The sequence below is a fragment of the Phodopus roborovskii genome, unplaced genomic scaffold (assembly GCF_943737965.1).
Source record: "Phodopus roborovskii unplaced genomic scaffold, PHOROB, whole genome shotgun sequence".
Lineage (NCBI taxonomy): Eukaryota > Metazoa > Chordata > Mammalia > Rodentia > Cricetidae > Phodopus > Phodopus roborovskii.
In genome coordinates this window covers 7,753,866-7,771,826 of record NW_026126434.1, presented here as the reverse complement: position 1 = coordinate 7,771,826, position 17,961 = coordinate 7,753,866, and the positions used below count along the sequence as shown (strand labels likewise).

At 38.2% G+C, this 17,961-nt stretch overlaps 1 protein-coding gene across 1 annotated transcript in view; it reads right to left on the bottom strand.

Moving 5' to 3' along the window:
* Window positions 1-17,961, bottom strand: part of Micu1 (mitochondrial calcium uptake 1) — a 145,745-nt gene that overhangs the window by 94,136 nt on the left and 33,648 nt on the right. The window contains exons 4-5 of the mRNA XM_051186738.1: window positions 11,941-12,103; window positions 4,776-4,819 (exon numbers count right to left, since the gene is read on the bottom strand). Coding sequence (XP_051042695.1) covers window positions 4,776-4,819; window positions 11,941-12,103 — 207 coding nt within the window. The remainder of the gene's footprint in view (window positions 1-4,775; window positions 4,820-11,940; window positions 12,104-17,961) is intronic.

The following is a 17,961-nucleotide window of genomic DNA, read 5'->3' as shown; positions in this document are numbered from 1 at the left end:
GTTTAAAAAATACTTGTTCTGAGTGTTCTTGGGAATCTCTACACCTACATGTTTGCTTATTTTTCCCAAGTTACAGCCATTGCCTGGCTCAAAAAGAAAATTAATGAAATCTAAATGCCACTGATTTCTTCTTAAGCCATTTTACTGATCAAGGAGCAACCAGCAACTGTTTATTTGCATTTAGTAGGAAATTTTAAAAGAAAAATAAACCCCTTTATTTAAACTGTCTTTCATTTCTATGATGGATTAACAAAACAACCCAAACAATACTAACATTTAATTAAAATCTGATGTAGTTCAGCAACCACAACTAAGTTTCTCGTCCTTTTGTGTTAACAGCTACTGATAAAATTTCCTTTTAAAATTATGCTGGGTTCTATATTCTCAAGGACTGTGCAGTGTTTGAATTGTCATATTAGAGACAGCAGGTAATTTAAAGTGACAGGAATGGAACCGGGGGGCGGGGGGAGATGGGCATGCATGGAACCTTTGCCTTTGAAGCATTCATATGGGCTCCAGAGCAATGTTTAACTGAAAGCACATGCTGTTGGGTCAGTACCTGCCAGAAATCCTGATCAGAAGACGAGAAAAAGAAAAAAACATACTGACATTGAGTATGAACAACTCCCCACCAAATCAAACATATATCTCTATATATCACAGAGCATACATATGAAGGAACAATTAAATCTTGCCAACATGGTCACTGAAAACCTGGAAATAAAAGAACGAAGAACATACACCAATGTTCTAGACATTATCCCTCAGGCAAAATAAAAGGAAGATCTACAACATGACCTCCCAGCACCGAATCACACAGTGCAGGACAGCATCACACTCTACAGAGAGAACACACAAATCATTACATTTTTAAAGAAAAGGTGCAAAGATTCCGTGTCCTCCCTGAGGCTTCAAGGCATTTCTGAAATGAAGGTTTCCTATTAAGTGTCACAATTTTAGCAATATGTATTTTTCAACTTCACGGCATGCTGCTTGGTTTGCTATTCATATTAACACACAAACAACCAAACCTGGAAGAGTTCAGAGGATCAGTAACTGTTCAGTGGCACAGTTCAGAATAGAACATGTACCCTCTATTATGTTCCACTGAATCAAGGCTGTCCTTCTATAATGAAGATCACCATCATGTCCATGGCTGCCATCTGAGGAAGTAGTTCAGGTTAGTTAATTTAGCTGGGCTCCACTCCATATATCAAGTGGATCAGAAAAAGTTTTTATACCCAAGTAATCTTCATTGGCTGTGAAAAATACTTGACCTAAACTTACCATCATTTTCAAATCAAACTCAGCATCACTTCAAAAGTTTTTGAGTGAAAAACAGGTATTACAAGTGATTTATAAGCCTACAGTGGGAACAGATGAGGCAAAGGCCCTAGGGATTCTACAGCAGAGGGGTAAATGGAGGACCTGTATGAAACAGTGCAAAGTCAGCACAGAAGACTTTCCCAGATGACTAAACCGACAAGAGAACAATTACACACAGGGTACGGTGTCTCTAAAAACCAAGAAAGAGAACGAACACATTAGCAGGTAGTCCTTCCATAAGAGAACACACTCAAACATGAACAAGAGCTACAAGCACACAGAGCCGCTTCACCCACAATCCCAATCCTGATACGCTGAGAGACATGAGCTTAACAGCATTTTACCCATCAACTGTACAGCAGAGCCCGCATCTGGAGGACGACATGATAATTTAAAGTTGACACTCTCATTCTTCACAGCAATAGAAGCCCTAACTAAGACACACATCAATAATTTTAAAGAACTTTTGGGACTAAGGTAGCAGTTTAGTGGTAGGGCATATGGAGGCACTAGGTTCAACCATCATAAATGAAAAGACAGACAAACTGACAGTAGGAAAGGAGATAGGGAGAGAGAAGGTTGGAAAGACAGGGAGGGGAGAGGAGCAAGACGGATGTTGATGAATGGTCCATTTCAACAGGAACCTGTTCTTGCTGTGCTCGCAAACAGGGGCTTAATCGCCTTTGAAAGAGAAGACCAGGGTGCCATCAAAGCTTGGAGTCAGCATCACTGTATCTCAGCATCCCTGCTCAGGAAGCAATCACATCTACACCATGCAGTTCTCCACTTCGATGTCTGAAGAAAATGTGTCAATGTCTGATTCCAAGAGTGCTGCTTATCACGAGTCATAGGAATAGAAAATACTTAGCACAACTTCTATATTTATATGGCCAAGAAAAAAGGAGTTAGACAAAATGGGAAACAGATTATAAACCACTTGAAATGAGTCAAACCAACAAAAGATAGCAACTAAGATTAGATATTTGACATTACTATAAAATAAGGCTCCACTTGGAAATAAATACTTTATTTTATAGGCCAATTACTAGATGCTAAAAATATCAAATGAATATTAAGTTTTTAATAAAAAATAATGTATAGTATATGTAATAATTACATTAACAAACCTTGGGAGAATATATGCGTATTAGAAGGGGTACATTAAAAATATATGATGCTTCTAGGTACTATATTATCATATTTCTAATAGCACTAATGAATTATTACTTATTTAATTTTTAAAGGATTTTTTTTTCATTTACTTGTGTGTGTGTGTGTGTGTGTGTGTGTGTGTGGTTCATATGTCCAGGTGTAGGGCGCTGTGCATGTGGAGGTTGGAGAACAACCTGCAGGAGTCATTTCTCTTTCCACCAGTGGATTCTGGTAAGAGAACTCAGGTCATGAGGCTTGTTGCCAAGTACCATTAACCACTAGGACAAGCTATTTACACAATGACTTGAAAGGACTGAGTACATCTCTGTAGATGGTGCACTTGTGTAGGTATCCAACACTGTGAAGGTGTTTTGCTTTTATGAAATATATCATCAGAGAAAATCTGAAGTCATTCAAGATTTGAAGCTTCTAAAACTTTTAACCCTAGTCTGAATATTAAAAATGTCACTTGTCTATAAAACTTATTCTTCAAGTGACATTAGCTGAAAATGTCAGTATTTTTTACTTGAGACCTCAGGAAATAGCTTTGAAAAGAAATAGGTGATAAAAGTGGAGCTGCTGTGTTTCTGTGACTTTTCTCCAAAGACAAGAGCTAGTATTTTTTTTTTTTTTTTTTTTGCGGGTTTGTTTGTTTGAGACAGGGTTTCTAGGGTAGCTTTGGAGCTTGTCCTGGAACTTGCACTGTAGACCAGGCTGGCCTTGAACTCACTGAAATCCACCTGCCTGTGCCTTCTAGGGCTAGGATTAAAGCTGTGTGCCACTAGCACCACACAGCCAAGAGCTAGTATTCTTAAAGAGCTAATGCTCACTTAACAAGATAGGAAAGGGCTCTGGAAAACGACTCCCACCAAAATGCAAAGTCTGCTTAATCAAATTCAGTTTTACTGATCATCAGTTGGAGTAGGAACATCTTATTTGCTTTTTATCAGGGATGTCCAGTTAATTAAACAGAACATTAAAACCACTCAGCCATTTGTCAGTATCAAGTGGTTCATTCTTTTTTGTTTCACAAGTAAAGGGGTCTATAAAATTTCTATAAAAATTAAAAAGTACTCCAAGGAATATTGTTTTATAATTGTCCTGGCTTTTCCTGATATAAACCTTATTAACATACGATAAGAAAACAATGGTCAAATGATAGACTTGTTAAATGCTGAGTTTCAAGGTTTTTGTTTTTTGTTTCTTTAAAAAGCTAAGATGGAATTCTCTAAATACGTCATACAAGATATCTTCCAAGATGAGACAGACAGACAGACACACACACACACAAACACAGAGAACTGCCTATTTAAAAAGCAAAGTAAATTCCTCTAGAATACGTCCTCCTCCGAACCAGTTCCCTGGAATCATAAAATCAGCCCCCGTATTTATCCTTCACCCACAGGCAAGTGTAGCTTCCTCTGCAGCAGACAGATTGTTACAGAGAACAGCTCCTGAGATGTAGAGAACAATGGACTGTAGAGGGCCTAGACCCACTGGTTTCTTCTACAATGCAACTCCTGCAAAAAGCTCAGGGAACACTATAGAAGAGGGGGCTAAGGGAGTGTTAAGAGCCAGAAGAACAGGAAGTCTGCTGTGAGGTTGTGTCTCCCAGAAGTAACAGGGAAGTTACACTCATAGTACCTCAACAAGATGGCTGATTAAACAAGACCTGAACATTGACCATACCAATAGACATGAAGAAATCTCATAGGCTTCTACCCCTAGGCTAAGACTACAGAAGAAGAGTCAGTCATCCCGCAAGGGTGAACCCTTAATTGGTTATCCAGTTCCAAGTGTTCAGCCCTGAAATCACATACATACAAGCAACTCTAAGCAGGCTCAGCAGATGGGCCTGACTCTTTATAACTGTTACAAAAGCACTATACAGATCTTTATGGTTTTATAGTTATGATTATCGCTATAAAGTTGCAGAAAGTTCAATCAGCTAGATGTTCATATGAAATGTGAATGTAATACTTGGAAGCTCATTCATCATTATGATGACTCTTGTGTTAATATTCAAAAGTCAGCAAACACTGAATTCAGCCTTAATATATGGAGTAGGCAAACCACTAGTTACCTTATATGGAAAAACATTAAAAACAACCAAATAAACTCAGCAAGAAACCTGCTTGGTTCCCTGTGTAGAATTCTCCTGGAGACACAGGCCCACAAACCTAACCACACTTTTGTCAGCAGCTAACAGGTATTCATGCATCTGTCACACACAATTTTAGAGGAACTTGAAAACCTTCTTAGTAAAAATGAGGACATCTGTGGACTAGTTTGCTCACCTTTCCATCAAAGCGTTTTATTATATACTGGTCCAGGCCCAAGTCTGAAAAAGAGAGGAAAAATAATTAGTCTCTGATCATAATTCACCAGAAATACATGACAGCTCTTGTTTTGTTTTGGTATTCTTGAGACAGGATCTTTCTGTATTGCCTTGGCTATCCTGGAACAAATTCTGTAGAGCAGGCTGGCCTTGAGCTCACAGAGATCTACCTGCCTCTGCCTCCCGAGTGCTGGGATTAAACGCATGTGTCACCACTGCTGATCTATAAATTAGTTATTATTTCAGTTTCACAAATGAGGGAATTAAGACCTGGAAATACTGAATAATTTGTGTAAGATCAACTTCCTTGCATTCATCTTCATATATTTTGATTTATCACTTAGTGTCCTTTGATGGTAAGTCTACCTTTCCCTAAAACATCCATAACTCTTAGAGATGGACCTTAATTCTTTTGACTTACTATTCTGCCTTGGCAACTTTGTTATAGAGTTAAGATATCCAGAAGTTCCCCTCCCCAACTGCCCACACACATACAGATAAACTACATTTAAAAAATGATAAAAGCAACTACTAAAAAATGACAAAGAAAACCTTTGAGGCAGCTGGGTCAAATGCTGAAAGAAAAGGACTCTAACCCTAGATTCCTTCTTTGGTGAAAATACTCTTAAAGAATAAAGACAATGGGGGGCTGGAAGATGGCTCAGCGGTTAAGAGCACTGGTTGCTCTTCCAGAGGACCCAGGTTCAATTCCCAGCACCCACATGGTAGCTCACAACTGTTTGTATCTTCAGTTCTAGGGGATCTGACATCCTCACACAAACATACATGCAGGCAAAACACCAATGCAAATAAAATAAAAATAAATCTTAAGGAAATAAAAAAGAATAAAGACAATACTGGGCAGTGGTGGCACACACCATTAATCCCAGCACTAAGGAGGCAGAGGCAGGTGGATCTCTGGGTTCAAGGTTGGTCTGATCTGTTGAAAAAAATAAATAACAACAACAACAATAACAACAAACAAAAGAATAAAGACAAAATTGTAAGATGAAAGAAAAGAGCAACTTCATGTGCTGGAGATTTGCTCTAAGTCACACTAATTCTCTGGAAACAGGAAATGACAGCAGAGGGAAAGCAGGAACTAGAGAGTAAAAGAGCAACAGGAAGTTCATCAGTCAATCAAGACATCACTGTCTTCTCTTAAATTCTTTACATAAACAGTCTGAAGTGAGTTTTTGATATGGAGAGAGATGCCACCACAGCACAAAGTGGGACAGCTTTACTGTGGTAAAATTAAATTCTCATAGTACATCCTGAGAAATGTGTATAATCCCCATGACATTCACTAAATACATTCAAAGGAATATAGTCAAGATACAAAAAGATCACTTAAAAGACAGTAAAATACTCTAACAATTCACAAATAAGTCAGAAAAACGTAAGAATATAAGAATGGGGTGGGGGTAGCTATACACTAAAGGTATTGAGGTGCTCTTAAAAAGGACACAAGAAACCAGAGGCCTTCTTCCAAGGCATTATATCTTCCTCAGTTCAAATATTTCCTTCTGTCACCTGCTTAGACAACTAACTTTTAGACGCCAAACCACGATAGTACAAAGATCACCAGTTCACAAGAACACAGAACAGCTGGGCAGTGACCACGCCACTTCTACTGAGAGCAACAGGGCAGTGTGCTCACATACAAGTGCAGCAGTTTACCCACTTCAGCTTACTCAAAGACTATGAAAGTGGATTATTACAAGTAGCCATTTAATATGTTCATAATGTGTAAACTGTGACAAACCTCAAGGTCTTTCACAATGAGACAAAGTCAGTTTTTCAACAAGATAACTTTATTGTACAATAGAAAATTGCAGTGTTTCAAATGTTTTTAAAACATCTGGAACATGAAACACATAATCTTAAACATTGCAGTTTGTCTGTCCTTTAGTCAATTTGAATGATAATCCAGTTTATCTTCTATGAGCCTTTACATTCTTTAATCATGAACTACTTGGCCTTTACTAAGTGTTAATCTTTTTTATAATCAGAGTTTCAGATTTCAACATATCTCATGCATATTTAGCTTTGGGTGTAGGTCTAATACATATGAACTGGTATATAAAGTTCATGAGAAATATGATGATAAAAGTAGGTGTGGTGGCACAACACAGGCTTGTAATCCTGCAGCTGGGAGGTAGAGACAGCCAGCCCAAGTCTTCAAGTTTCAGGTTAATGTAAGGCTCTAAAAATCAAAGCTGACTTTTAGTCTCTATATGCATACATATATATGTGCACACAAATATGCTCACATATGTATGTGCACATACACACATAAACACACACAAATGAAAAAGTAATGATGCTGAATAAATCTAGGTCACAAAGCTATCAGATATCTAAACAATACTTTGAAATATAAAAAAATTTGATTTGAGATTATACTTTAATTACCACATTTTCCCCCTTCCTTTCCTCCCTCCAAACCCTCTCAATACATCCTTCCCCATTCTCCTTCAAATTCATGGCTGATTTTCTTTTCATTGTTATCACATGCAAATAATATATGGTGTATATACATATATATTCCTAAATATAATCTGGTCAGTCCATGTAACATTACTTGTATGTGTGTTTTCAGGGCTGACGTTTTGTACAGGGAAGACCTCCTCTCCTACCCCCAGCATTCCTCACTTGCCCATAGTTCTTTATGTAGGGTGGAGGCCATGTGGGCTTTTTCCCATCTGGTTTGGCATGTCCACTGGTGTCAACTTTTAAACTCAATACTTTTATTGAGTAATTATGACTTATCAGTTATGTCTATAACCATAACAGACCTTCCAAACTAACTTCAACTTATACCACTTTTCTCCTTAAATCATGTTCACCAAAGGCTTTGGGGTCCTTCATATCAGCAGGGGAATCTAATCACAGTGCTAGTAATTCTTATTGCAAGTCATATTACATCATTTGGTCCTAACAAGTTCACAGAAGGGACAGTTTGGCAAGTGACGGCCTTCAGGCCACATCCACCAACTCACTGTTTTTCTTTTTCCTTAGAGCCCCAGAGTTAAGAGTAATACTTAGCTACCTTGCCTTTTGGCCTGCTAAGTCTTAAATATTTACTATTTGTACTTTAAAACAAAATAAACTTTGCTGTAAATCAAATCTAGGATAGAGAGTGAGACCCTGTCCCTTACAGAAAAAAAAAAAAAATGTTGGCTACTCCTTATACAACATCGTATCATAGCTCAAAGTGTTTCTGAAAGTTAGCACTGTTTTGGAAATGCTTAGATTTCTGAACATGGTATTAATTTTGTGAAAACACACACATTCAGGAAGCCCATGTTTAACTCCCACACAGGCTAGCACATTTTCTGTTTTGAAAGAACATAAGACAAATACTTCAAGTTTATAGGCCAAATGCTTATGGTCTGTTACAACTAGTCCACTCTGCTCTTAAAGCTCCCAAACCGCCACACAGAAATTAGTGTGTTATGCCCATAAAACTTCTTATGAACACTGAAATCTGAACTGTATAAAATTCTTAAATGTTGTAAAATAGTCTTGTGTTCCTCCTTCCCTTTAAAAAAACTTATACATCGTTCTCTGTTAATGGGCCACAAAGAATCAGGGAGTTGGCTGCAGTTAATCTATAGGAAACAGTACTGCAGGGGATTAAAAATAAAAGCAGACATAGTGAAACCCTGTAAGGAAATAAATAAATGCCAAACACAGTAGATAGATGGAGAAAAACAGTACTTCAAAATATATTTTCAATACCTGATCAAATATAAAATTATGTCACTAGAAGTGTTTTTTATAGGCAAGATTATCCTTAAAACGGTGAAGGGTCATCTTAGAGGAATATGGACTCCACGACACCCGAGTCATACACTGAGACCTGCTTCTTCATTCACACTTTTATTCTCCCATGTAGAGGAAATCATCCCAGGATGAAAAGTGAACCAGGCTGATACAATGCAAAGGAAACAGAGACCACAGGGTATGCTGTGCTTGGCCCAAAAGTCCTTTGTTTTCATGGAACTGTTAACTTCACCCCATGCTTCTAGTTACCTACATCATCAAACTGCTATCTGTTTGGTTTTAGTTTTTGGTTTTTCAAGACAGGGTTTCTCTGTGTGGCTCTAGCTATCCTGGAACTCATTTTGTAGACCAGACTGTCCTTGAACTCACAGATATCTGCCTGCCTCTGCCTCCTACCACACCTGGAGAGAAAGAAATAGTTTTTACTGCAATATTTGCCATTCCACACCCACAGCCTGAAGTAGTCACCTGAGTCAATGTAATTATAGCCAGGGACGGCAGTGACACACTAATTTCATAGAGGAGGCTGAGATGTGTTCAAGAAGCATAGGATTTTTTTCCTTTTCAAGTTCTTCACATTTAACTATGGCTACTTTCTGTATACACATTTTTGATATTTAGTACAGAAGTATTATATTTACCTTTTTACCCTGAAATTCATGAGCTCATTTCAAAATTGTCTAATTTGAGGGCTTTATGTATTGTGTGCTTCGTGATTATTTTAAAAGTTCTAAAACTAAAACTCAACAGATTTAGATCTGCTGGGTTCCTGGGATAGATATATAGTACGTGTGAAGTCATGACAAAAAAAGTTGAAAGAGACCAACCAACTGAAGACAGAAATTTAAACTCCAGAAATCTACCACCTTATTCTTCTTCATTCCACCTCATGTATAGGAAGAGCATACTTTATTTTGCTGTATCAACATTCTTGCTAATGAGCAGATGAAAATGAATCCAGTTTCCTATAAGATCTTATTTTGATATATCAGAAATATTTCTCATGACTCACAAAAGAAAAGCACTTATTCATTATTCTAGCTTCTCATGAAAATGAGAAGGGTGCTTGGATACTGCACTTTCAGTAACTATTCAGTGTATGTAGATCTTTTAGTAATTAAGAAAAAGCAGGCGGGGCAGGGCCTGGGGATTAAGCACAGTGGTAGAGTGCTTACACACATGCAGAAAGCCTTGAATTCAACTCCCACCATAAGAACAAGTACTTAAACGGCAAAGTGCAGCAAAGTTAAATGCCAGGATAAATGAAGACAACCAGAAAATAGAATTGTTTCCAAAGAAATAAAGATAATGTTCCTTTTGCAAGGAAACTGTCTTCAGTGGCCTACCTTAAAAATATTGGTTCATTTTCATTGTCATACTGGAGCAAAGCCTAGTCTTTCATGTTGCTAATAGAAAGGAGATTGTTAGCTGGACAGTTATTGTCTTGCAGGCATAAATGATATGCTATCATTAAAAACAAAACAACAGGAAAATCTTTCTAAGCTTTTCTTCTAGGTATACCCTGCTCTGCTTTCTTCCCTCTCACGTCACAGAACAAGTTGCTGAAGCAAATTCATGAGGCTCTAAATCTTGGGTTGAATGGTTCAGTGATTAAAGGTGCTGGTCACTAAGCCTGGCCACATGCATTTGATACCCAAGACCCATATGGTGGAAGGAGAGAACTAACTCTCTGAAGTTATCCTTTGATACACACACACACACACACACACACACACACACACGTATATATACATATATATCCCCATTAAATATATATTTTAAAAGGATCTACATTGAAAGTTCAATGCAATTAATACAAAGTTTGGTATATCTTATTATAAAACTCTTTGAAAGCAACTCAATACTTCTTCTTGAATGAATATATAAGAAGCCCATTAGGAACATTTGAGGAAGAATAAAATATATCCTGATTTCAACATTCACAGTTATTATGGTAGTGTCCTTTTCTAGAACTTTCTGTGTATTTTCTACGTAGATGAAACACAGAGGACCAAGATACACATTAAATATCATAGGGATATAAGCAGTAAAATGCTGAGGGGAGAAATTCTGCAATACAAGTGACCTGCATTCTTCAGGCTTCCTAAAAGGTATGGGATCAATGTGGAAGAATGGAGGTGAAACAGGGAAAAGAAAATCCAAATGAAGGCATATTACTCATCCTTTCCACTCTAGATAGCCAGGGCTCTCTTCTTAGCCTACCCAAGATGCCAGAGTTGATGTAGCAGAAGCAGCCATTCAGGAGAGTTCAGTAGAGTGGAGAAGGAGGTACGACTTGAGTATCACATATATTTATGTTATATATGCATCCTATACACATAGCACACTGATAATTTTAGATGATTTTTTTTTTTTTTTTGTGCACTGTTGTTTTGACTGCAATTCACAAGGGAGTCATGTTGGGAATTATCCAGTGATAATGTCACACTGACATTTCAAACAATTCAGATTTTGGAGTATTTTGGATTACAGATCATAGATTCAGGGTGTTTAGCCTATATTGATTTATACATTTGCTTGCTGTTTAATGCTTTGTGTGGTATTGAGTTGCTGTGTCATGTCCTTTCACGTCAACATAGGACCATCTTTCAACTCTGTGTAGGAGAAGTCTACTACTAACAAGCGACCACAGCTTCAGCTATATGGAAATATCTTAACTGTTCTTTTGGGAACAGTCATTGTCCATGCACTGTCTACCTCAGGTGTCCTACTGGGCAAAGCAGGGTGATTACTATCCAGGTCTTTTGATCCTGTTAATGGATTAGACTCTCTGGTTTGTTAGGATGGCTATATAACACAATTTCTTGTCAAACTTGGGTATTTTTACTATACAGAGGAAAAGAGATCAGACTCTCTCTTCCCTAGGGCTCAGCTGCTGTTAAAGACTACAGTCATCAGTTTTCAGTGACTTTCTCAAAGTATTTGTATGAAAATTACATACTTTGTCATATCCTCATGCAGTTCCTGTTATATTTCCTTAAATGTTGGACCCAGTAAGTGTGGAATACTGCCAAGTAAATCAAAACACTGACACTGGGAAGAACCTACTCAATCATTTTCTCACAGTTTTTCCTAAAGGCATCCTTAACTGTTTATCTTGATGCTGCTTCTTCCACATACTTATCTCAGCTAGTTCTGCTAAACAAGGCTTCCATACTGGACTGTAGAAGCTGAGCATGACTCCAAGCATTTAACAGTTAAATGGTGATTTTATTTATTGCTTGGACCCATACATTTCAGGAAGTCCAGAGAAGGACACAAAGCAGCCTTAATAAACAAGCTCCCCATGCCTGTCCCTCACGCTAGCATCTTACGTTCGGGTTGCTTTTCATTTGGTGTTATAGATCGCACGAAGTCCTGTGGGGTCATAAACACTTCCGTTTCTCCAGGTTCGCTGATTACTTTCAAGGTGGCAAAATATCGGAAGATTTTGTCTGGTGTGGAGTAGGCTCGGATCCTATTCTCATATTCCATCACCTGAAACAAGAAAGCGAGAGAATGTTACTATGTTAAGCTATGCTCAAGTTCACCAATTCTCATTTTTGCTCAACTTATTTTTGGGAGAAGCTGATCATCTCCCTGTAGTTGGATTTTTAAAATATATATAAAATAAATAAGCTCAATTTCAAGATTTTAAATTTCTTTCTTGCAAGATATCATTCATACCTTAATTGAATAATTGAAGCAAGGGTCATAGAATTTTGTTTAGAGCTCTTTTTTTTTTTTGAAAAAAACAAAACAAATCAAAACAACAAAAACAACAAAAACCAAAAAACTTTCTAGTTACTGAAAGCTAGCAAAATTTAAAAACACCACTGAAGAATTCAAAAGGCTTCCCAAATATTGTGTATAAATGTTTGTTTTCATTTAATTGGACTTTGTTATATAAAATAAATTAAAAAAAAAAAGAATTCAAAAGGCCTCAAACAGAATTGCTGCATACAGTACTCTACAGGCTCTTAAATAATAACTTTTAAGAAGGGATTCACTTTCTGTGGATTTTCCTGAAAATAGACTTGAAATTTCACAGGTTTGGATGGTTAGCAGACCTTGTAAGACAAAATACATAAAACAATAACATGGAAAAATAAAGCTGTGCATTATGGAAGTTCAGTTATTAACAGGTCTGAAGCACTTTAAACTAATTATTAGGTATATTCCCAGAAAACCTTCACAGGCAGCCTATCTAGAAAGAAACGGAGGGCAGCACACAAATGTTTGAGTAATAGCAACAATCAAGCATGGCTACACTTAATTAAAAGTCTGTCATATTACTATGACAGCTCAAATGTCTGACATGTGAGTCTCTGTTCTGAGTACAAAACATACAAATACTATACCAATTACACATTTTAGTGAAAATGTCTCTAATACTTGAAATGTATTTTACATTATTACGATTATTATTATTATTATTGTTGTTGTTACTTTAAGATAGGATCCCAAGTCTGTCAGCTGGGCTCAAACTTGCTTTGTAGATAAGGAAGCCCTGGAAATTTGGATCCTTTTGCCTCTGACTCCCAAATGCAGGCATTAACAGGGTATAGTACCACACCTAGTACTTTGTAAATCTCTAGGGATCAAACCATAACTGTGTGAATGCTGCATCCCCAGTCCTAAATAATATCTTATAAAAAAAATGTGTCAATGCAATAAAACCTAAAAACTCATTAGTTCCATGTCTATAAAGCAGATAATACTTCCAAAATGATCCATATGTTAAATGTTTCCAATTAACACAGCAATTATTGTATCTGTTACCCTGAATAGACACTTGGTGGTCACTGGCAGCAGCTGTTTAGCAGTGGTCTTAGTTCTATTATCAAATGTGGTTTCAGCAACTGAGGACGAACTGCCAATTTGTAACTCCACACAACAGGAATTCAATGAGAACTTGCATTAAAAGCTGAGATTTTAGGGAGTTGGAGAGATGGCTCTGAGGTTAAAAGCACTGGGCATTCTTCCAGAGGACCGGGGTTCAATTCCCAGTACCTATAAGGTGGCTTCCACTCCCTGTAACTCCAGTTCCAGGGGATCTGATGCCTTCTTCTGGCCTCTGAAGTTAGTGCATGAATATGGTGCATGGACACATATTTCATGCCAACACTCACATATAGGTATAAATTAAAAGAAAAAAAATCTCAAGTCTGAGATTTCACAGAAGGCTAAAAAACTGAGCACATGACAAACACAGAAAGAACTATTTAATCTCTGCACAGCCTTGAGGCTTGGCTACAGGTCTTAGACCAAAGGCATTACACCTTAGACTATGCCTATTTGCTGGCAATAGTGTTTACTGAAGAAATAACATTTCTATGGCCCATTTGTATTTCTTGCACCCTCTCTAAAGACAAGAATAGGAGAAGGGAGAGAAGAAGAGAGCAGAGAGAGAGGGGTTCGGAATGTTTAGGGCAAGAGGGTTTTGTGAACTAAAAGGTTAAATCAACAATATTCAAGGCAGAAAGGTAAGATCATAAAAAAATAATATCAGGAGTTTCAAGCCTGGGAATCAGGTTTCTGGACTGTTGTAATATTTATTAAATTGTGTTAGAGAACACTATTAATCTGACCACAATCTGAGTATATACATCCCGCTACAATAGTTTTGTTTTTTCTCTGAGGCAGTGTCACAGTATGTGACATTCATAGATCTGCCTGCCTCTGTCTCCTGAGTGCTAGGACAAAGGTCCATGACCTCACTCAGCTGCTGTAGTGTCAATAGAAATCAATGGTTCTTATAGTTACAAAGTTTTATTCTGAAACAATAGGTTCAAAAAAGTAACAGATTTAAAATCCTCACATTAGTAGCATTTGATATGTACACACTGGTAGCATTTGGTATGTACATGTTGGTAGCAATTGGAATGTACCTGCCTTTTCTAACTTAAATCCTATCCTGAAGATTGTTCCATATCAATTTCTGCTTCCTTTTAGTGACTCTGTGCTTTCTCCAAATCACTACAGAAGGAATTCAGGACCAGAGTCCAAGAGAACATGTATCAGTCTTTCTTAAGCATCACTATGTTAAAATGTATCTTCCATAAAACTGCTGAGTATAAGTGGTTCAAATTCAGGGATTAATTTTCCTATGTGAACTACACTAACCAGTAGCCAGAAAGGACTTATAACCATAGCCCCTAAAAAGAAAAATAAGGAGCTGGAGAGATGGCTCCATGGTCAAGAGCACTTACTGCTATTTCAGAACCTGGGTTCCATCACATCAACTATATGCTATCTCACAACTGTATGTAACTTAAGTTCCAGGGGACCTGGCACTCTCTTGTGGCCTCCACACACATGGTGCACACATATACATGAAAGCAAACACTCATACACATAAAGATAAACATATCTAAACACACATAAAAATAAATAATTAAAAAGAGAGGAAGAAGAAGAGGAAACACGTTACGTGTTTACTGATAACAGGAAATAACACTGCCACCATTAGCTTGGCTACAGGGACCAAACACAAGTCTAATCAAGCCTCAGTGTCCCACTGACAATATTCAAGTAATACAGAGACAGGAGAACTGAATGACATAAGATAAGCGTCAATAAACCCAACCATAGGAAATGTTAAACGTTAAATGGCCTGGAGCCTGTCCCCTGTATATCAAGAGAATTAAAACACATATCATTAGGTTGGGAGGAAAATATTTTGATTATAGAGTTTATGCTTGGTCCTAAGTTCAATTCTCAGCATGAAGGGGGAAAAGCTAACATTAAAACAGCAAGATCAAACTATACACATTTGATGACAAACACTTGATTCAGGTGATAAAGTGAACAAGCTCACTCTCCCACTGCCCACAGTGGTGAAAGAAAGCCAGGGAAGGAGGGTAGCCTTTGTCCAGCTGCTGGTATGGATCAAGAGACCTAGAAATTGATAAATCCTGACCACCCAGTCTCCACTCCACCAGCTGCAGCACATGGGACTCTCCTATCAAAGCAGCTCAAAGTGTCTCCTGCCATTAGACAGACCCCCTAGGCCTTAGACCACCCAATAACTATCCAGCTGTGTAAAATGGCTGACAAGTACAGGACAGAAACACAGCAAGGGAGCAGATCAACTGTTTGCCTAGATTGAGAAGGTGGCTACCAGTAAAGGGATGGCCTGACTAAGAGGCTGCTGTCCTGAGTGGGGTTAAAACTCTTCCTGCCTTAGGGGAAAAATACCACTCAGCTACACATGACCCAGATGCCATAGACCTGGTTAGCTTCTGCCTGCCTTGTGACATAAGATAGGGTTTCCCTCAGGCTTCCTCAAGGGGAAGGCCAGGCTGGAACATCTGGTCCACAGCAAGTTGTGTGCCATCATCACCTTCACAGAGGTTAACTCTGAAAACAACTGGGTCTAATATCACAAAACAACAAGGAACTAAAAAGCTAGCAGGACCAATTGCAGTGACAGATAACAGTGAGCTACACTGTTCCTGGAAAGGCAATGTCCTGGGTCATGGCTTAAGTTGCCAGACTGAAAAATGCAAAGTCTAAATAGTTTTAAATATAAAAGAAAGTAATTATAACAATCTACTTGTATTGGGGTATGGTATAGCATTCAGGATGTGGAGGCAGGAGGATCATTGAAAAACAAAAGAAAATACATACAAAGAATCTAATCCATTTGTGGCACCCTACATACATATTTTGTTTTGTAGGAAAACAATTTAAACAAAACCCATACATGAATAGCAGAAGTAAAGTTGTGGATCAAGGCTATACATGAGATATGGACAAGGAAGAAAGAACTTTGTTATAGTAAAACAGCAACTGCTTAAGAATTGAGCATGCTTTGCCTCATACATGGGAGGCACGTAGGAGCTTTTCAAAGATATGGTCTCTTTTAAAAATGATGCAAACTCCTGAATACCTAAGAGTAGTACAGATCCTGCCCCCCTCCAGCCCCACCCCAAGTCAAGGTTTCTCTGTGTAGACCTAGCTGTCTTGGAACTAGCTCTTATGGACCAGGTTGGCCTCGAACTCATATAGAGATCAGCCTGCCTCTGCCTCTTGAGTACTGGGCCATTAGTACCCAGCCTGAGATGGTTTTTAATAGGCTTACAATAAAAAAATAGTTTATCACACAATATTTTTGCGTGTCTGTGTGTCTATGTGGAGATGAGCATAACACTGTGTACACGTGGGGGGCTGAGGAGGACTAGTGGGAGCTGGTTATCCTCTCACCACTGTGGTCTGGGTTCCAGAGATCTACCCAGGTCACAAGGTTTGGCAGCAAGGGTCTTTCCCACCGACCATCTTCACAGACTTAGTCTTTTAAGAAGTATTCTGGCTTTACTTAAAAGATCTCATTTGTCTTATTAGATGGATTTGTATACATACTGTAATTTTTGCTTTTATAAACTGTTATATATTTCCTGTCTTTAAAAACCAAAATACTAAAACAAATTTTGATATTAATAAACTGTGATTATGATCATTAAACTATAGGCAGAAAAAAATCTTACCATGTTTATATGTTACTTAAATGAATAGTAGCTAAAAAAAAAAATCGGACATGAGTGATAAAATAATTCTTGGGGAATGGCAATGAACAACAGTTACCCTTCAACAGAGGGAGGGGGGAGAAGGCTCTTCCTCACCCAATTAGGTTTTACAGTTTCAGGAATTACAAATAAATCACACTGGTAGCTTTAGTGTCCCTGTGAAGCAGGAGACACTGTCATCTGCTAAGGAGACAACTGGCTATAAATGGAAGTGGGTTAACTAATGTTGATCTGAGTCATCCCATTCTATTTCTAACATGTAAGTGTGTAAATGAAGCTGACAGCATGCTAGGAATTTTGAGTTGTGACAAACTTTTGTTCAAATTCACCTCAGTCACAAATGGATTTAGACAAACTGTGTGTAAGTTCATCTAAAAAGGTATGTACTTATTGAAGGAGTGATTCTTTCAGAGACACAAAATAGAGCACATGGCAAATAAGTTGCCCTGCTGTAGCTTTTATATTTCTGAAGCTGGAAGCAACTGAAAATTTTATTCCCAACAAGCAAGCTGTCTAAGAAATAACCTCTTTGAGTGTTTGTCAAACTCTGAAGTTTGACATCACAGGCATCATCAGATCAGAAAAGAAACTTCTCTGAGGTAAAGCTGCAGTACCCAGGGCTGTGGGCACAGGTTACCCTGAGCTGCAGTACACGGGGCTGCGGGCACAGGTTACCCTGAGCTGCAGTACACGGGGCTGTGGGCACAGGTTACCCTGAGCTGCAGTACATGGGGCTGTGGGCACAGGTTACCCTGAGCTGCAGTACATGGGGATGTGGGCACAGGTTACCCTGAGCTGCAGTACACGGGGCTGCGGGCACAGGTTACC